Raw genomic sequence first — 20,721 nt, 5'->3', positions numbered from 1 at the left:
TGCTAACACATCCAAGGTCTTTTGCTGATGTTTACAAGTTAGAGTTTTGCTAGTTCTAGTCCAGATGTCCCCATAGATGCATTATGATATCCTTGTCCCTAAACAAGTATCCCCTACATACCCATTGCTCTTACCAGGCCTTACTCAGCTGTATAGCTCTGGATCACAGTAGGCTTATACTCCAGCCCAGACAGCACACAGAGGAGCTGAGGCCTGTCGGCAGCCCTGTCTGCCCATATTGTCTGTGAAGGTGAGTGCTGTTTATCGGGAAAGTCAGTGAGAGGATAGGTAGCAGGAATAGGGAGGTAGTATTATTATATGTGTGTGCATGTATGTATGTTTGGCTGGGCTTTTTTGTAAGGTGCCTGACCATTTCTGGAGTATAGCAATCACGCTCTTAAAAAGGATGCTGGAAAATTCACAGCTATTCAGAAAAGAGTTAAAAGAAAGGCTCACAATGTGGAAAGTTTACACCACTTCTGAATTAGGTCTGTCATTTTCCAGGGCTATCAGATCCATTGCTTTTGCCAGACTAACTTCAGCTAATATTTGCAGTAACAGAGAAGGCATGTCAGCTGGATGGGGAGAAAGAATGACTATTATTAAAAAAGGAGGCTGAGACAGGGTCACACGACTACCTCAGCTGAGCATGAAGGCCACAGAGGTCTGAGGCTTCAGTTCCACGTAGATAGGATACCATATTAAAAGATGTATGTCCTATGGAGAAATAAAGCAACCTTCCCTCATGGTCGCTTGTGCCAAGATACAGAAATAATTTATGTCTCCCCACCACTTTGAATTTTAGCAAGCGATTTGCTCCAGCATACAATCACAAGCAACCCCTGAGGCAGGCTGGCTCTGGATCATGAGCCCCCCTAAATCTGAGCCCTTACTGAACTTCACAAAGGTCATTAGTATGTAAGCAGGCTGTCACTTTACTGAACACAGCATGACTACAACTTCCTCAGATGTGTAATCTGTGTCTTGAGATTTCTGGATCTATACCAGCCATTGGCTTCATCCACATTACAGCTGGAAGCACAGGCAGTTATGCTCTGTGCTAGGTTTAATCCATCTGGCACTGCGAGCAGCACCATGAAGCACTCATGGATGCCCAAGTTGCCGTGGCCTCATGCTGGGGTACCCCGTCAGCCCTGGAGCCTGTGTCTCTTCATAGTCTGTGTTGTGCAGAGTAGACACATCCACCCATACTGAAATCACATCTTTATTTGCTGAGTAAACATGCTGTTGTCGCTAAGGAAGCTGAGTACTTCACTGAGCAAAGGTCATCGCTTTTGTTTTTAAGAGCTCCCAAGTTAAATCCCCGCGGTAGTGACTCACCATGACTACCTTTCCCAAACAGCCAAGGCAGGGTGTGAGACTATGAATAAAACGCAGAGCCTCAAGCTGGGGGTTGCTGCCTGCCCATGTGGTCTGGTGCTACAGTCCAGAGATGCTCTCCCCTCACTCCTTTTCAAGAGTGTCCAGGGATGCTTGGGCCATTGATACAGTCCTATATCCACAAAAACCTTGCATCTTCTTTACCTTCAGCTAAGTGATTCCCAGGTTGGGTTCAAACATGACTGAAATCAGGAGACAGTCTTTCCATTGACCTGCATGTTCTGTGAGCTGGGAAGAAATTATCTGTGTGATCTGGGGCACAAAACAGTCTCCCAAGAGACGGACACCCAGTTAGATAATACCCTTGCTGACAAGCCCTAAAGGCTCAGGAAAATAAAGAACGCTAAAAGCTTTGTGTGGGAGGAAAAAAGGCCGCATTTAGAGGCCTGTTGTTCCAAACTGTTTGAATAAAGCATTTTCCCAGTTTTAGTATTTAATCTTAAAAGTGAAAAGTGGTTTTCAGGGTAAACTTCCTGAACTGATTGATTGGCTTGGTTACATTGAGCAGAATAAGGCTCAAAGGACAGGCAAGATATCCACAGCTGGGGTAAGGAAAGTGCACCTCCATTGCGTCAGGAGGCCTGGTTCAGTTTCTAGCACTGTCACGAGGACAACATGTGACCCAGGACACCATCCAAAACATCCAGATGATGCACTGCTCCTGGAGCTGCTAACACTGGTTCTGAAGAAGTAGTCAGTCCCCCTGGGCTTTAATCCATTTAAAAAGTCTGAGTCCAAAGCTGGGTCCAGGGGAAACCCGGTGTTTAATTGAGACAAAGGTTTTGTTCTTATCCAAACCAAAATCAGAATACGTGTCTGGTTCTCTTCAGGAAAGGTAGGGCCTAGACTCTCAGGCACAAGAAGCCAGAGGTAAGACAAGCCACAGGCCCCAGAGGCAGTGAACTTCGCAGCTCCAGCACAGGTCATTGGTGGTGAGTCCGTGAAGCCCCAAGATTTCGCTAGATTGACTGAAAAGCTGGGGCACCTGACACCAGCCTGCAAAGGAGCTTGTCACCTTGGCAGCATAACAGAGAAAAGCAGGTTTCTGTCAGAAACCTGTATAGATGGGCAGCCTTCCCAGTTTGCAAAGGAATATCATTAAAATGGAACCAGCCCAATGACACATTTCAACAAATTTGGAACAAACTCTGCCAGAAGAAGAGGTAATCTCTCAGAGCTTCTCTGGCTACCCATATTCTCCAAGAGCACCCAAGGGGATGAGCTATCGTAATCATTGGAAGCTGGTGGTTTATCTGCCTCTTGAAATCTAGTGATGAAAGGAGCTACCTACTGTGATCCTCATTTGAAGATTTTTTGTTGTTATAGCACCCTGTGGTGAGGACATAGACTCAGCTATAGCTAGGAGAGCAGAGAATTTCCATGCATTCACAGATAAGGCAAGGAGGAAAACAAAGGACCACAGTCAGATAGGCTCCATGACTTCTCCTGTGTCAAAGGAGAGGCATTCATCCCTCCCTCCCATGAGAGAGGGAATGAGCATGCCTAGATTCTAGGCTCAGCTTTTACACTGCCTTTCTGTAAGGCCTACAGGTTGGGCAATGTCAGCATGGAAACCTTGGAAGAAGCATTCACCAGCCATACTGCTCTAAAGTCACAGGACATCAGCTGGGTGCTCTGAGCCAGACTGCTTGCTCCAAACAGCCCAGTTCTCCTCCCACACTGCCCTCCTAGAGAGCTGGTTTGCAGTATCTGAGAGGTGTGACCTGCTGCTCCAGTTAGGCTAACCTAGGGCAGAAAAAATGTCAAGAAGCTAGAAATGCTGTGAGTACAAAGAGGGAAACCTTTTCTTGGAAACAGGGAACTCACTCTGGCAGGAGAGATGAACAGTCATGGCCCTAACTATGTCCAAAGTTTCTAACTCACCCAGACACACAAACACCAAAATGGTGAAAAACCCAACTTCATCTCCTGAGCAGCAAGGAGAACTTCTTCCAGCTCTATAAACACATGGGCACCACCAAGGAAGGGCAAATGCCGTTCGCTCACACACAGTAGATCATCCTGTTTACTTCAGACTGCAATGCTGCGGTTATCTTTCAAAGATTTGCCCCCTTCACCACATGTCCTGTCACCTTCCTCAGAAGTTATCTTCCACCTGACCACACCTGGTCAGTTTTGGGAGTCCAAGTTATTAGGATATATTCTCCCAATGGGGGCAGCAACTGACCTATCACTCAGCCATCCCTAATTGCACTTTCTTCTTCCTGAGCACTATGCGCAGTGGTCTGTTTTTAGGGGAAAATAGTTTTGAGCAGAGGTTAAAAAAATAGAGTTTAATTATTGCCTTCTTCGAGAAGGCGGAAATAAGTGGAAACAATTTTTATATTTTGCAAGCATTTCCTCCAGTTTCCTTCAGCATTTATTTTTTAACAGTACTGCTTTGTGGTTCTGTTATGCCTTCCTCTGATCTCCACAGGCTTTATCTTATAGCAATGAAGTGCTTTCCCATTTCACACACAGATTCGCTGAGGCACTCGTCCTCAGAAAGTCAGCTAGGGATTCAACCAGCCCCTTGCAGGCTAAGCCCAGGATCGCACTTGTTCCCCTGTCCTCAAAGTCCTTGTGATCCACTGACTGCCGTAATTAATTGGCCTCTCAAAGACTTAACTGGATAGCTGGGTTTCTCCCCTCCAAGTTGGGTCTTCTCACCATTCTTCCTTGTATTTTAGGAGATAAGTGTAGTAGGAAACCCTGCAAGCTTCCATCACAATCACTGGTGTTTTTTGACATTAAGGTTCAAATGGGCAGTTGCATCTGTACTAAAACACTCTACCCATTTCCCCGGGTCTGTAACAGTTATGGCTGCCAGCCTCTTCTGCACTTTGGCATGCAATTAGTGTGTCTGCTTGAATAGGTCAATGGCACCAGATTTTCTTCCAAGAGGACCCAAATCTTCACATCCTCCAAGCCCTTGTCTCCAGCTACACCTGCCTTCATGTAGAGAGGAAGCAGGTGAGATGGAGGGGGGGAAAGTGCCAGCTCCCTAAGGGATCATCCTAAAAGTATGAAGCCGGAGGGACTGCATAAATGTAGAACTATGCAGCACCAATAAATACAAATTAAACTCATAACAAGAAGTGAAATATTAGGGCCAAGGTGACATTTGGACTGGAGGTTCAGCCAAGCTTTACTTTAAATATTTTATTGCTGCAGATAAAGAAAGAGCTTATCCAACACGTTTCTCTCTTTCTCTCCCTCTCCACCTGTCAACTAAAGGGGAAAAAGGAAAAAAATCTTAACTAGCTTTAGTTTTATTTGAGCTAGCCTTCAAAGTTTCACAAAAATAAACAGTTTTAGGGTGGAGGAAGGCACACGTGTAAGAAGGAAAATGCACTTTGAAGCCAGCAAGGGACTGCATGCTTTACGCAGAGATTCACAGCATCCTCTCTGGAGCAGACAAGCGGTGTTCCCCTTCCCTCCAAGCAGCCTCTCCTCCTCCTGCATGGTGGGCTGCCTCGCAGCAAAGCCGTCCTTCAAAGGGACATCAGGATGGCAGGAGCGAGTGCTCCATTCTATTCTGCTGTGCACCTGTTGTTTTATGCTCTGATTGAAAGTTCTTTTGCAACTGTAGCTGTCACTTAGATCTGAGTTTGCAAAGCACCTACTGCAGCGTCAGTCCTGGGCTAAGATGAGGGCTTTTGGGGATTGATTACCACAGTGCCAATAATCTGCATGATCAGAGGTGGGCTCCGTAACTTAAATTTGCCCCCAGATTTAGACCTGAGAGTTTAGAAATAAGGTTTGTCTGTTTTGCCAAGGCCAGGCATTGTTTTAACACCTCTCCCACCAAAAAAAAAAAAAGGAAAAGAAAAAAAAGAGCAAGCTCTCACGTCTTATCTCAACAAACTATGAAAGTTATGTTTTTACCCTCATGCTTATGTAGCATACAGAGTGTGGGGAAAGGAAGCAAGAGGTTTCTTTCACAAGATATTTCTCTCTTGCCAAAGTGCCTCTCCCCTTCCAGATCTGAGGATTCCTGGGAGCAGTGGGGCTTTTTCCTGGTGCTATTGTTGCTGCAGTTTCTCACTATAGCACTCAATACTGGTGGTGGCTTTACTTCAAAACGCACATACCGAGGCTCACCTCCCGCTTAGGTGCGCAGTAGGACAACCCATGCACGCCTAGGCAAGCCATCATGCCTAAAGGGAAGTAAGGATGCTCTCACGAGGAAAAACTTCTTGCGGCTCACCGCTGCCTTTCAGGAACCCTGCAGCTCCATCCCATCCAGCATCCCTGTAGGATATTTACTAGCATTTGTGTGCCTTTGCTCCAAAGTGCCACAGGATCGCAGCTGGGAGGACAGAGCCCCCTGTCAGGCATGGGGGGCTGTGCATAGTGATGTCCATAGGGCGAGTGAGCTGCTCCTGTTCTGTGACCTTCAGTCTCTGGGTTTGGCTGTCCCACACCACACACCACTACTGAGGGAAGAGAAAGTGAGGTGTCTATTATGTTTTTAATCTCTTAATTCCTTCTCTCTCTTCTGTCTCCACAGCACAGAGCCCCACTGCAGCAGACCCCTTGCAGCAAGCCTACGCTGGAGTGCAGCAGTACGCAGGTCGTTAGTATTAACACTTACTCCCAATAAACCTTTCATTTATCTAAAGCCTTTAATATCTGAACATACCTGAGGTGGCTGGGGGAAGGGAGCTGCTTGCTGATACAGGGACAAACGAGGACACGAGAGTCCCAGATTAAATTTGCGCTCGTCATGAAAACAAACATCAAGGCCCAGGTTCTTCTCTCCTCAAGGGGGTAATCTTCTCTCACGAAATACTAGGGAAAGGCTCCCGCTGACCTATACTTTGGTGCAGCTTCGTTGATAGAAGAGGGTCAGGTCTACCTAGCACAGTGAACAAGTGGAAAATCAGCCCAGTAACCCCACTGATTTGGTGGGGCACTTGCTCTAGCAGGTCTCCTGAGTCTTCCAGTGAGCAGGGAGACAGGCAGCCAGACCCTGCAGAGCCTCGTCTGCTGCACCTGACAGGGTATGCCTGTACTAACCGCATTTTAGGGTGCCCCTACGTTGTAATGTGGCCACATGTGAGATACATTAGTGTTCACTAGCTCTGGTGAGGCTGGAGGTCCAGCTGTTGAAGTAGGAAGCCCAGAGGAGGTTGTCCCACCTACCTAAGAAGCCACCAGCTCTAGGGCTATCCTTGCTACATTGCTGCTAGAACCCCAGCTGGTTAGTCTGAGGCTTGCTCAGGGGTTACATAGATATACTCTCTGTTCCCCAGCAGCTTTCTGCATGACTCCTAAAGGGTCAGCCTCCACTTGCTCTCATGTCGCCCTGTATGCCAAGCAGCTCCTTTGCAGTTGATGGACTGACACCAGCCAATGTGACCTGGTGCAGACCACGACCCTGCCGTGTTCAGCCTCCCCTCGCGAGGTGTCCATGGCAAATGTTGTGAGGAAGCTGCCACCCTGAAGTCATTATTTCCTGTGGTAACTGGAGCAATCATGGGCTCCCGCTGAGGAATGGCTATTATCTCATGTCAGCACTGTATCTGGAAACTTAATTTAATTCTCCATGTAGGGCTTCATTTGCCGGTGTTTTAGTTATTGTCATTTATTGCTTGTGAGGTTTGATAGATGGGAAGCAGCTCAACCCTTTGAGCTGTTAATTAACCCCTCTGCACACACATGCCCCCTATCCTTCTCTCTCTGGGCTCACAGGCGACCCGTACTCTGTATTTTTAGCAGCAAGGCACATCATCTACCATCTGTGGCTCCCCTTGTCTGCTTGGTGGGGGAGTTGAGGTGGGGAAAACTGTTTAATTGCTGCACACTGTTTCCACTGTCTTTCTGAGCGAGAGAAAGTACCTATATATGTAAAAGAAAATGTATACCTGAGAGTGTATATGTGAATCTGCACGTGTAGTGTGCACGCATATGAACGTTAGAGTAAGAGAGAGAGGAAATACATGTGTGAACCATTTTTATGAGCATATGAAATAATCAAAGTGTGAGAGAGATCACATACAGAAACAGTGCATGTGTTCTCTGAGTGGATATAAGCACGGGTATCAACACACTGGGCTAGTGAATGAACGTGTTTGTGGTACCATCTGGGATGGGTTCGTGTCTCTGCTGGGGGAGATCTCAGTGGAGTCCCCCATTTACACCAGTGGGTAATCCCAAGTCTTGCTGCTGACTAAACTGAAGGGTCGGTAGGTGCTCACAGCAAAGTAGCACCGTCTAGAGCGCCGCTGTGATGTTGCTACCACATCTCAGACTGTATGAGATCTCTCCCTTTAGGGAGCCAAAATCCAGGTGGACAGCCCATCTCCAGCTTAGTGTGATTGTTTGGTATGAAAGCTCCTTGTTTCCCCGTGCTGAAATCTGTCCCTTTTTCTTCTCTCCCTTTCTTTCCCCTATAGCTGCTTATCCTGCTGCTTATGGCCAGATTAGCCAAGCGTTCCCACAGCCGCCTCCCATGATCCCACAGCAACAGAGAGAAGGTGAGTAAATGGGCTGTTCTCCTTTCTGGCCCCAGCATGCCATCCCTACCTCTCTGCTTCCCTTCCTCATACACCTAGAGAGTTGTCATCAAATGCCCCACTGCTTTGAATCCTTGGTCCACGGAGTCTCTTCCCAGTTTCTATACATGTCACAGCATCATCCATACTAACAATAATCTGCAGGAACATCTTTGTGGGGAATCACTGCTGAGATCTTCTTTGCAGCCCCCAGGGAGGGGAGCATACTGATGTGCATGGGCCATGGAAAGGCCAGGTAGCAACACAGGCAACAATGTCCAGCCGGGTGTCTGTGTTAGACACAGTCAACAAGAATGCAGATCAAAAATCCAGCTGCATTGCAATAAAGGATTTAATAGGAAACAAAGCACTGGTGACCCTTCATTAGAAGCCAGTAATGCGATTTCAAACACCTGCTATTTAGACTACCAGCTGATCTAGTCCTTTCAGCCTGACCCTTTATAATCTGGAGAGAAATCAACCCTTCTAGGGCACAACATCTATGCTGGGATGAGATGAATGATGTAGAACTGCCTATTTCTCTGCACTGACTATGGGAGGAGCCTGGGTTAACTAGCCCACAGGAGGGGATAACTGCCCTTTAGACATCAAAAGTAAGGAGAGGTTAATCTCTCACTATTGCATGTAAATGTTTTGACAGGTATCCGTGCCATTTAATGTTGTGTACCCAAAGGCTTGTCTGAATGAAGAGCCTAGTCCCTTGCGTTCCTCTTGCTGTCAGTGGAGAGAAGTGGGATCCTCAGAGGCCAATCCACTTAGGTATTCCCAGCTGTCCCCTAGGGAGTCTATTGCTCTCTTTTGATTAGAAGAGGTGACTGCTTTCCTAAGTGACGCATTTAAGTTAGGTGCCTCAGCTTAGTGTGGAGACCCTCATTTTAAATAATTACATTTCAACTTTTATCCTCTATTAGATCACTAATTCAGATATATTCTGTTATATGTGTTTTTATATATATATAATGATATTTAATATTTTAATATGGTGTAACAGTCAGAATGAAATGAATCAAGATTACACTATCAAACTAAAACATTCTGATGGCCTAGAACTACTTTGGGGGAGAAATTCCATTTTGTGAGAAAATTAGAATGTTGGCATTTCAATCTAATTTCGAATTAATTTTTTTCTGATGTCAGAATTTCCTGGGGAACACAACTTCCAGCTCCTGATTAGCTCTAGTACATGTCCCTGCTGTGAGAACAGATGCACAGACCTAAGGTATCAGTACAGAGATGTTTCCCCCATGCTGAAGGACTTTGCTTTTTATTACTTACTGGGGCTAGATTAAGCACAGGACAAAATGGCGAGCAGACCATAGCTTAGCACAGCATTGGGCCAGGAACAATCAGAAGCAATGGATGGCTGTTGTGCATACTTTGAATACCCACTGCCCAAAGACCCCTGTCTTCATAAGGCACAGTCCATCTGTGTGGGTTGAGGGAGAGTGTCACCCGGTGGACAAGTTATCTCATATGCCCTTGCTCTTTCTTGCAAGGTAGAGCTGGTATTGACTATGGCTGGAGATCAGATATATAAGACGGACTACTCGTCCAGTGTAGGTTGCCCTTCTCCACTCATCTGCAGTGCTTGCTTGCTGTGGCTTTCCCTGCTGCTGGCTGGAAGGCATAATCTCTGAGGAACAATGCTCCATCTTAGCACAGAGTCGAGGCCTTTAAGCCTCTCTAACCTTTAACAGGAAAACACAGCAAGAGGGAACTCTAATAATAACAATACTCAGTGCTGAAAAGATGTTTGCAAGGATCTGCACAAACATTGATTCGTTAATGAACCAGCCCTACCACAACAATAACACTGGCAATCGCATTGTTAAAAACAATGTTAACTCTGAGGTCCTGCATCCTGGTTGGATAACAAGCCCAGGGCTGCTCGGCTGCTGCAACGTTCCTGTAGAGATTAGTGATTACTTCCATATGAGTGCTGAGACTGTCAGCAGCTGACAGTTTGCATGGGGTGGAACAGATCCAAAATGATCAACGCTGAAGATGAAGTTTTGATTTAGACCGTGTCAACCAGGCAAAATTTGGGGTAATTTTGAATTTGTTACTCATCCTGACATAGCTTCTGAAACTCAGAAATACACTTAGACATTAGACTGGAGTGGTACAGGCTTGTGACTCGTGTCTGCCCTGCACACAGGCACGCTGGGGACCTAGTAGCAAGCAGAAGCCGAAGAAAGGGCAAAGAAGTTATAGCCTCTCAGTTTTTGCTGTAGAGGTGAGGCATACATCCCACTTACTGTGCAGCCAGCCCAAGGGCTGCCTGCTAACTTTGCACATCCTTACGGGTGAGCCCATTTTTAATTATTGTTAGAAGGACTCTCTAGCCGTAGCTTCTCCTTATGACACTGATTCATAGCGTTATAAAGGCAATGATAGAGAGCTGACCCCAGCTCAGGTACTTGGAGTTTATTTGTGTTGACAGTGGACATGCAGGAACAGGCTGGGTCTGGTGCCGTGCACATGCTATACCACCGCAGCAATGAGCTGGAGGCTGAGGAGTACTTGCATAGCAATTGTTTAGCAGGAGTAAATTCAGGCCCAACCAGGCCAAATAAACATAGATCCACTGTGGAGCTCTCTGACATGTGCTCCAGAACAGAAATATATATTATTTTAGGCAATAAATCCAAGAGTCAGGGTAGGTGCCAGGGTAAAAAAATGAACCTTGATTCTCTTCTCATAAAGCGTTGTCAGGGCTAGATCTTGAGCTGACTTACAGCCCTTTTGGAAATCAGTATTAAAGTGTTTGGTAAAGAATTCTGGCACTATATTCAGCCCTGGACTGCCAAGTGTAATGGTCTCCAATAATCCATTAACCCAGTCCAAAACAAGACCTTTCTTTTGACAGTTGAAGTATTCAGTGAGATTTTGCCTTTCCAACTGTGATATTTCTCTCTTTGCAATCATCCAGGTTTAAAACTCATTGCACAAGTGCACTGAGAACTAACTTGCTTTTCATAGCATTCTGAGCTGAATATCTCATGTGCTCAGTTTCTCAGAAACCTATATAAATGCACAAAGTGGTGGCCATATATACATGTATAGTTTTCCACACAGTGCCCAGATTTGCTTGACTCAAGCAAAAAAGACAAGGTAGAGCCAGAGAAAGCTTGTTTTGTGATTTTTTTACTGAGAAGTCTAACTGTGAAAGATAACTGATGGATGGATGGATATAACAAGAAATTGCTTGTTTAATCCTAACGGCAGTATTTTTATATGTGAGGGTAGGGAAACAAATCAAATAGCCCAGGTTGTTTTTCAGTAGCAGGTGAAGTTTGCAACTAGCAAAAATCCTCTGTAGTTAGCAACAAAATGAGTTTGGCCTTGAATGTCTGAGTCAGTGCAGGAAGCCACAGCATGGGTTTCACATCTATGTTTTGGAGCAGAACTGAGCTTTTAGGAAGGTCTCTGCCCTTTTACCTCCTCCCTGGTCTCTCCCTCTTGGTCTCTCAGCAGTGTGAGGCAATGCAGATTCCAAGGTTAGCTAAGGGTTGTTCTCTCCTTGAGCCAACCTCTAAACTTGGTGTAGATGAAGTTACACGCCTCCTGATCTGCCTTATGCCTTAGTAGGTGTTTCTCAGCACATGCAGGCAGAATCCCTACTCATGCACAACACATCCAAGACCCCAGGAAATGCAGCTGGCATTTTTGAAAGAATTTGCCAGTTTTACACAGCAAACTGCTGGCTCTGGTGATGTCAGTGGGAATTTTGCCACTAATTACAGCAAGGCCAAGATTTTACCCATCTATTCAAATGCGGATCTCAAATCCCACAGCAGAAGTGCTCAGGGGTGCGTTCAGATGAACGAATGAATTTTTCCCTGCTATTCTGGACCACGATCTTCTCCTGGGCAGAATTTTCTTCTACTCTAACAGAGACCTAAGGGGGTCAGTGTTTGTTTAACACTTTCAGACTGTTACATATCTAGTTTATCTTGCCAATAATGCCACATTGGGTGGAACTGAACTGCAGCAAGGACTGGGATAGGGATAGTTGTTGACTGGGGAGACTAAGGAAGAGGCAGACAGCAGCATTGGGGGCAGAGATGGAAGAGCTTGGCATAAAATAGGGGAGCCTGAATGTGGGCCACTGAGGTTCAAAAGTAATTTAGCTAGGCAGATGACTGGGTGCCTAATTAGTTAATTATCCCACCATACCACTATCCCCCTATTTGGAAGAAACCCTGTCACCATCCTCATGACCTCCAGGAAATGCGTGAGATGCAAAGTATCAGCTGTTCCTTCATGACAGTCCTTTTAGCAAATTAGTGGGGAAAATTGTGCTTAGCAAATATTCATTAGGGCTTCATTTTCCATTAATCCAAAAGGAAATGTGGAGAGCCTGTGACTTCAATCACACTGAGGCCCAGGAATTTTAATGAGCTTTAAATGGGCATCTGTCAGAATCCTGACTTCACCGTACTTCTTCTGCCAGCCGGGGGATTGAGTAATGGCTAATAAAAGGTGGGAGCATCTAGGCGAACTCTTCTCCCTAACAGGAAAGGCAAAGTTGTAATTTGCTGTGTTATAACACCGTTAATTATGCCCTGATGAAAAAAGCAAGAGTATTAAAAAAAACCCTTTCCTCCCCCACACCATGCCCCAGTCATGAATGGGAGAAGGCTGGCTCAGTTAGGTCACAGGGGCATGGGCTGGCAAGGAGGAGAAAACCTCATTTCCCTCTGTCCTCTTACCCTTGTGACAGGAAACATGCACTAATTCACCTCAGCCCCTCCAGAGCAAACCAGAGCTAGAGTTACCTGTTGAGGTCTGTGCAAAGCTGGCCAGAAACTGGAAATCCCCTTGGAAATAACCCCCCCCACACACACACACACAAAACACTCTCTGCTTCCTCAAACTATTCAGTTTTCTGCCAGGGAACAATGCAAGCAATTGAAACACTTATTTTTTTCAACAAAACCACATGGAAAGAAACGTTCCCTTTTGACTTTTGCTACAAGCATAGTACACTTTAATACTTAAAAAAAAAATTATTTTGAAAAGTTTTATTCCTGCACCTTCAAGCAGAGGCAGGTTTTTCACTTTTCTGCTCCAAAATGCATTTCAACAGAACATTTTCTGAAAGTCTCAACTTTAACAAAACTTCATTCTCCAACAAAAGACTCTTCTCTGAATAATTTTCCAAGCAGCCTCTGAAGGCTTTAATAATATTTGTTACAGCACTAAGGAAAAAAGACAATTCCTGTCCTCATATTTTGGATTTAAACCCATCTGTCCTTTCTCTTCCAGAAACAGTAACAATACACAGATTAGCCAAAAAAAAGACTCTGAAAACACATACCCCAGCCACTGTTTCCCAGCTGAGGAAAGCCAGACTTTGGCAGATGTGCAGAGGAATACAGGGAACCATTTTACCAAGACTCTTTAAGGCCAGCTGTACAGACTGTTTCCTAGAGAAGATTCCTCACCAGCCGGAGAGGGGACACCAAAGTAAATCTCCACCATGTGGTCTTTCTTCTCTATTCATGAGTCTTCCTTCTCTTCACAGGACCAGAGGGCTGTAACCTGTTTATCTACCATCTGCCCCAGGAGTTTGGGGATGCTGAGCTGATGCAGATGTTCCTGCCTTTCGGTAATGTCATCTCCTCGAAAGTGTTTGTGGATCGGGCGACAAACCAAAGTAAATGCTTTGGTGGGTAAAGATAACAAAACAATTAGATTCATCCAGGAAAGGGCTTTCTCTGAATACTTTACCTTTCAAACTGCTTTCTCTCTGCTTAAGCTTTATGATTTCTCTCGATTTACTCCTGTCGATACTTTCCCCCTTCCCTTTTTCTCTCCTAATTGTCTCATGCTCAGAATTGTGTGCACTGCTTAGAGGTGAAGGAGTGGCATCTCACCAGCACCTCGGTGCTGTGGGTGCCATTGGTGGGGCAGAAAATACCCCACTTTGGAAGGGGAGGTGGAGAGGGTGCAGAAGAGACTAAAATATCTGGAGCAAAATGGATGGGACTTGGGAGTAGGTGAAATGCTGATGGAGTCAGTAGTGGGAGCATGTGGCAGAAGGGGAATTTAATATTTAATGGAAGGGAAAAACAGGTTGTGGGGCTGAAGGGAAGACAGAAACTGGGGGCAGCTCTCCAATGCATTAGTTGCAAAGGAAGAAGGGCTGAGCAACATCCACTGAAAAGCCAGTCTTCTGCGAGGATGGCTACTTGGTGGATTGCAGGCAGCCGTGCTCTGAGCCCGCCAGACCTGAGCCAGCATCGCAGCAGATGCAAGTAGCCCAAGCCAACCCTCAGCTAGGAGGCCATGCTGAGAGGTTGGGTTTACCCACTTGAAAGCAGCACTGCTCTCACACAGCTCTGGCCTTGCCACTGGCTCAACTCCACCAGCTTGGAGCCTGAACAAAGCACAGCTTTAGCTGCCCGCAGTGCACTGGGTAGGGACATCCCAAGCTGCACCCACAAAGAAAGCACTCACCCAGGGCTCAGCCGGCCAACAGCCGCATGATGATGAGTGTGTGATGTCTCAGTGGGACCTCACTGTTTCTGAGGGTGTTGCTGTAAAGTCTCCCTTGGGCAGTGCTGTGGGGTGGGGATCCTGCTGTGATTGGTCCTATCCCACCCAGGGGATAAGGGATCTCCCCTATCTTTGTGCCCACCAGTGGGATGTGCAATTACTGGTTCTCCACCATCCCATGTTTTTCTTACACTTTCCATGAAAAGTGCAATGGGACAAAATATTGCTTTTCTTTTTCCACTTACTTGCAGCTGAGCTGGACTCTGCCTCTCAGGCAAATTTCCAGACTTAAGACTTGTTGGAGTTTCATTTGGTTTTAAAGCCACTCTCAGTCCCCACACTATGCTTCCTTCCCATGCCGCCTTCCCCCTTCCCCTCCTGGACAGCCCCCCTCCCACATCTCTTGGCTCATTCTTTGCTAGCTTTGGTGCATGACAGAGAGTCAGGCAAGAATCATCCAAGAGTTTTGTGCCCCTTCTCTGTGCACAGTTCCTCCTGCCCAGCCACAGAGTTTCTGAACAGGCTATTTTGCTCTTTGATTTAAGGAGCCCTGTCCCCTAACATGAGGTGACGTCATGTTCCCCTTCATCAGCAGTCATTGGGTTCCTGCAGCCTCAAGCACTAGAGGAATAAAAGACAAAAGATTTTGGTATGAGGAAGCAGCTGGAAGGTTCAAAAGAGAAACTATGGGTTAGACCCATTCTCTCCACAGTCCAGCTGTCTTTTTAGATCCTGAACCATATTAAAGCTCAGAACAAAATGAATAAATCAGAATAACTTTAGGTAACATTGAAAGCTAATGCTCCAAGGATATCAGTGGGTTAGAAATGGAGCTTTGGCAACGAGATAGATTGCCGTTCCTATCACAAATAATATTTAGGGACGTACTGAGCTCTCCTCATTCACAAGGAAGAAGACCAAGGGTGAATGGGGAAGAAGTGAGGTGAGTGCCAAGTCCAGTAAAAGACAGTATCTTCTGGACAGAAATTTACTTTTTCTCCTCTTATTTCAAAAGCTCTCTGGCTACAAGGCTACAAGGATGGTAACACATACTTAGTTTGTGGAGCAGTGTTGTGGAGCTGACTTCATTGCTGCTTCCAAAGCACTGTGAGGTTATGACTGATAGCTAAGGAGAGATTGCGGGATCTAAGCATAAATGTATCTATCTTCACTGTTAGTCTTAATGTGAGAAGAGAACCTAAAATGCAACTTGTTTGATGCAGTAACCTCCAAAACTAATGGTGGGATATTCTAGCCAGAAAGCATAAAGATGCCCTCTGGCTGTGTAGACGTTAAGCCCGCAGGCAAGTAAAAGTAGGAATTAAAGAGACTGAGAGAGAATGGATCTTAGTCACTTTATATTAGCTTCTCATATCTAAGTCCAGTCAGTTTGAGGTCTTGGGCATTAGATCGGAGCAGCCTAGTTTTCTCTGACTTGAACTCAGTTTTCCATAAAGCTGTGTGCCTGGTGTGACTGTTGGTCTTAGCCAACCGTGTTGAATGTGCTGCCATGGGCATCGTTTCCAGAGGCACAGAAATAGCACAATATAGGCAGCTAATTATTACAAGTATATCACACTGCTCTTCAAAACCTCCCACCCTGCTGACCTGCAAAGTTAGAACAGTGCAAAAACATTGAGGTATCACAGACAATCAGGCCTTTCATTTGTTTTGCTAAGTCCGCTGAAGCTGCAGCTGATTATCATTTTTGTCTACAAAGTCAAGAATTTTTTCTAGGGGGAAATTACTCTTTTCTAAAGGAAAAGATAGATATTTTGTAATTTTGAAAGTCAGAAAATTCATTCCTTTTCTACTTAAACGTTTCCCAAAACTCAACATGTAAAAATACAGCATTTGCTTTCTGTTTCACTTTTTTTTAACCCAGCCAGAGCTCTCCAACTGGTAGCCTGGAGGGACAATTCTGCCTGGTCCCAGAAAGATATTCAACCATTATATGACCTTTTAAAATGTTTCTGCTATGCAGATCCCAAGTAAATTGCTGTAACAGAGTCTAGCCCCAGGTTGTTGAGAAATTGTCAAGAAGTCCCGCTTAAGACAAACTTTAAAAATTCTGTGGAGAAAAATGTCACCATGCTTTTTCCACAGGAACAGAAAATACTTCATTTGCTGCTTTTCTCTCACTGTTGGACTACCTGTAAGTAACTAGCCCAAAGTGAGTGAGTCAGTGGTATAGCATCTCAAAAAAGGAACTTTATTCCTTCCCTTTTGGCTCTGAATCCTCCACTGCACTTCCAGCACAAGGATGGATTCAGTAGCTGCTTTGGCCGCTAAAGGCAGGACAGCATAGGGGCAGCCATGAGAGTGTTAGAAAGAGTACAAGACTAGTCACAAGCCTTTCTCCTCGTTTCCTGGAGTCAGCTATCCGGCAGAGAACAATTTAGTACTTATGTGCTCTGCAGAAACTATGCTGTGGTCATGAAACCTTTCACATTCCCCATTCAGAGGCTGCCTCCTGACTGATAAGGAGGAGCGAGGAACAGGAACTATAGCAAACACCAATGTGATGAAAATTCGTGTATAAAATGTGAAAGGGGTCAAAATATGTCTATTGTTTTCCACAACCGGTTTGCTTGCTATCGTGTGTAAGACTGTCTGAGAAACAACCTTGACCTCTCATGGAAAAAACTCATTTAAATTGGGAGCTGTCTTTGCCCAAGACTTTCCTCGTTACACACATCCAGACTCAATCCAAATCCTCCCTTTTCTCCTTCTACAATTTTTCAAGCCTCTGACTTTTATTTTTTCCCTTTCCTGAGGCAGCTGAAACATGCCCAAGTGCAGACCACACTTCTCCCACCCGCTTACCAACATCCTACCTATACCCAAGGGCTGAGCCTCTGCCACAGTGACCACACCAGCATCTCTTTGGGATTCTGCTCAGGCACTGCCTTTTCAACCCTCTTGTATTCAGACTTATTGATTTCACCTTCAAAGCCCTTCACAGTTCTGTCCTTCTTTCTCCTCACCTGCTATTCCTTCACTCACTCTCCAGTAAACAGCTGTAGCCTCTTCCCATACACTTCTTTTACTGTCAGCATGTTTCTCCTCACTTGAGGCATACTGTCCATTCCTAGGGAAATGACAGGACCACAGCAGGCATCGTTGTCTCACTCAGGAAAAATTACACTTAATCAGATGCTCCTTGAAGCCAGTTCTCCCATTCCCAGGGCAGGCTGATCTGGGACCCAGCAGCTCCGTATTGAGACACAGTTTATGGCAGTTTGAGCTTCAACTTCTGCAGGATTCCGGGGCTGTATCTTGTCTCTGCGCAAGTCAGAGACTGCGCTGAGTCTCTCACTTTCCCACCACATGGGTGAGCTTTTCTATGTGTAGATATCTACTAATTGCCAAAGGGCATGCAACATATCTGTATGCTGCTCATAACAGTTCTAGTGATAGTTCCCTTCTCAGACATGTAGATAATGTAAGTGTGACCAGTTTGTGTACAAGCAAAAAGAAAAACCGTGGTAAAAGGATGTAATTAAGGCTGCTAAGACAAGTAGTCAATGTGAGAAGAGCAAGTCTTCACATTACCCACACATGGCTAACTCCGCCTCTGTGATAGGATGAAGCTATGATACAGGCCTAATTTCGTAAGCACTCACTGTTGTCACACAGGCCACATTTTGAGAAGGCATTTGAAAACATTAAAATAGTGAAATATAGAGACAGCCATGTTCTAGGAAAATATTTTAACAGAGAAGAGAGTGAGAAAAGGATAGGTTTGGGCAATATTAATTAGGAAGACATGACAGAAATTAGAAAAACGAGGACATAGATGGAACAGCAGAGGCCAAATGATTACCCTAAGGTGTCAAATAAGATGTAGATAAATTAAAACCAGAGAAATTGCTATACTGGTGCATGTGGAAAATCATTCGTTCAGTCAGCCCTCTCTGAGAGCCGCGAGCACCTGCCTCTGCTGGCTCTTTGCACATCATTGAGCAGCAGGCACTGTGCATGTCTCCTCAGTTTGTGCAAGTTCCCCACTCCTTCTGGTGTGGGATGGCTTTCAGAGTCCATTTCTCCCCAAGGGACAATAACCTGGGGAGGTTGTGAAGAGCCTCTGTTGTGCCCATAGAAACACTGTGGTTCAATTCATAATCCAGCACCCCAGGGTGGCAGTGATCGTGTCCTCTGGACACTTTTCTCCTCTTCTGTGCATTCCAGAGGGATGCCCACACTGATAACAGGTGATTTCCTACCCCTTTTTGAAATGTCCCATCTGAAACATAGAAATGTTCTAGCTTTGACTACATACTGTGATGGATCCTTAGAATCATGGATTTGTAGGGACTAAAGGGACCATCTTGTTTAACTCTTGGTGCAACATGGATATCAAGCTTCAGCCCACGTTCCTTCCCATTCCTCCCACATTCCCAGGGAGTCCACTGTACAGCTGCTAGTGGGTCACCCCATCTGGTAAAATGTCCTGTGTTCTTTGAAGATGCCAAAAGAAGGAAGACACCACTTGCTGAGGGACATAGCAGTTAATTGCTCTCACTGTTAAATATTTTCTTTTTATTTCCTACTCAACGTTTTCTGGCTTCCAGCTTGTGAAAAGAAACAAGGGAGCCAAAGGAGAGAGATTAAAGGTGAGAAAAGCAGTGAGGAATGATGACGGCACACAGGAGGGGGTGAAGCTCAGGAGAAGGTCTGGGGAATAGGTAGAGCTTGTATCATATTATTAAAAACATATTGTGGCAGTTCAAGACTGCAATGTGGTGGCAGAAAGGGGGGGGGGGGTGAGAGATGCAGGGCAACAAGCAGGTCACAACTGTCTACAGCATTTCAACGTGGAAGTTGAATAGGAACAAGGTAAACATCAAGAGACTGGGGCACCAGCAAAACTATGCAGGGGCCTGGATCCAGGGGCATTGTAGGTCGGGTCTGAAGTGCATTGGCAGCACTCCATAAGACATGGGAGTGGAACAACAGACCCCGAGGTACACAGAAAAAAATATTGCTCAGCACTTGCTCACAATGTGCCTCCAATACATCCTGCCAAAACTGCCAGGTTCTCATTTAATAAAAGAGTCAGCTCTCCTTAAATTTGTCCATGGAAATGAGCAAATCCGGGAGTAGGGTGGTATAAGAGTCAGAAATTCCAGTCTCGTGTCTGTCCTGTCTCGTCAACCATGAGTCAAGTGGGCCATGTGCCTCGGTTTCCCTTTCTTGTAGCAGGACACTGACTCCTTTGCACAGTGCTTTAAAACCCACAGATGAGAATTATTTATGAGCTCAGAGTAATTTCTTTCCCTCTGATTCTTCCTTTAGAAAATAGCCTTTCTCACTAAATAAGGGAGTTACTAGAAACCAGTTGGGAGAGAGGTGGAGCTCTGCTTGCTGCTGCTAACAATATTATGATTAAATTTCTGGGTTTGTTTTTATTTTTACTTTTAGCCTGATTTCAAATTTCCTAAGAAAAGTCCCTGCCACACATTTTCTCCCTGTAGTCCAAGGAATTAGGCCATGCCCTTTACTTTGAATGATCTAGTGGCAATAAATTCTGCCTCAGGTCCCTGGGCAATATCAGACGGTCATACACATACAGCTGTGGGCCAAAAGCTCAAGTGTACTGAAAAAACCCACTAATCTGAGTGCTTGAATTGAGACAATTTGGAGCCAGTTTTCCAGGTATATTAGGCATTCTTCACCGCCTTCCCCTGCCCCCCCGCCCAGTGTTTCAGTTCAGATCAGCACTAGCTTGTTGAGGTCTGCTCCATTCTCCAGGGCCTGGCACAGGCAGCCAGACAGCCAAGCAAAGACTCACGAGGTGTCTAGCTTCATTGGAAAGTAGGCTAGGAGGGACAGGACACCATCAAAGGGGTGTTTCAGGCTCCCAGGTAAAAGGGAAAGGAGGCACAAGAGTTTATTTGCTAGGCACGCTCTATTTTAATACAAAGAAGCCAGACTCTGAGACTTCACGTCCGTGGAGTAAAGAAGGGACACTTCTCCAGCTAATAGCTGTGCGAGTAGGAAAGAGAAGGCGCTTTTCATCAAACTCACCACATAGCACCTCCAGCCATTGCAGTCGGCTGGGGGAGGTTTTGGGAGGAGGAGGAGGAGCTGGAGAAGTATTAGGGCTGTGAGCCACTATTCATTTATAAACTATAATTAATTTGATGTTTAGATTAATTTCTGATGCACTCTCAAAGGTGCACTGAAAGCATTTTTCCTTTATTATAATGTTGATTGCTTATTGGGGAGATAAATCTAACTGTCAGTTATGCACTGACTTACCAAAACTTTCAGACCAAGCAAGCATGTATGC

General features: G+C 45.4%; 1 protein-coding gene across 10 annotated transcripts in view; it reads left to right on the top strand.

Annotated features, from left to right (window-relative positions):
- The window catches only part of LOC138060911 (CUGBP Elav-like family member 4), a 721,412-nt gene that overhangs the window by 659,015 nt on the left and 41,676 nt on the right, over nt 1-20,721 (top strand). For 4 of the 10 annotated variants that reach the window (XR_011137894.1, XM_068928236.1, XM_068928235.1 and 1 more), the window contains exons 9-11: nt 5,915-5,980; nt 7,803-7,883; nt 13,453-13,596. Coding sequence is in view for 9 of the 10 variants with exons in the window: in XM_068928236.1 (XP_068784337.1) it covers nt 5,915-5,980; nt 7,803-7,883; nt 13,453-13,596 (291 nt within the window). In the remaining variant the exon portion in view is untranslated. The remainder of the gene's footprint in view (nt 1-5,914; nt 5,981-7,802; nt 7,884-13,452; nt 13,597-20,721) is intronic. The other 6 variants (XM_068928238.1, XM_068928240.1, XM_068928243.1 and 3 more) reach the window with 3 other exon arrangements.

The sequence above is a fragment of the Struthio camelus genome, chromosome Z, assembly GCF_040807025.1.
Source record: "Struthio camelus isolate bStrCam1 chromosome Z, bStrCam1.hap1, whole genome shotgun sequence".
Classification (NCBI taxonomy): Eukaryota; Metazoa; Chordata; class Aves; order Struthioniformes; family Struthionidae; genus Struthio; species Struthio camelus.
Note: the sequence above shows the minus strand (reverse complement) of the source record. Positions and strands in the feature narration are given on the sequence as shown.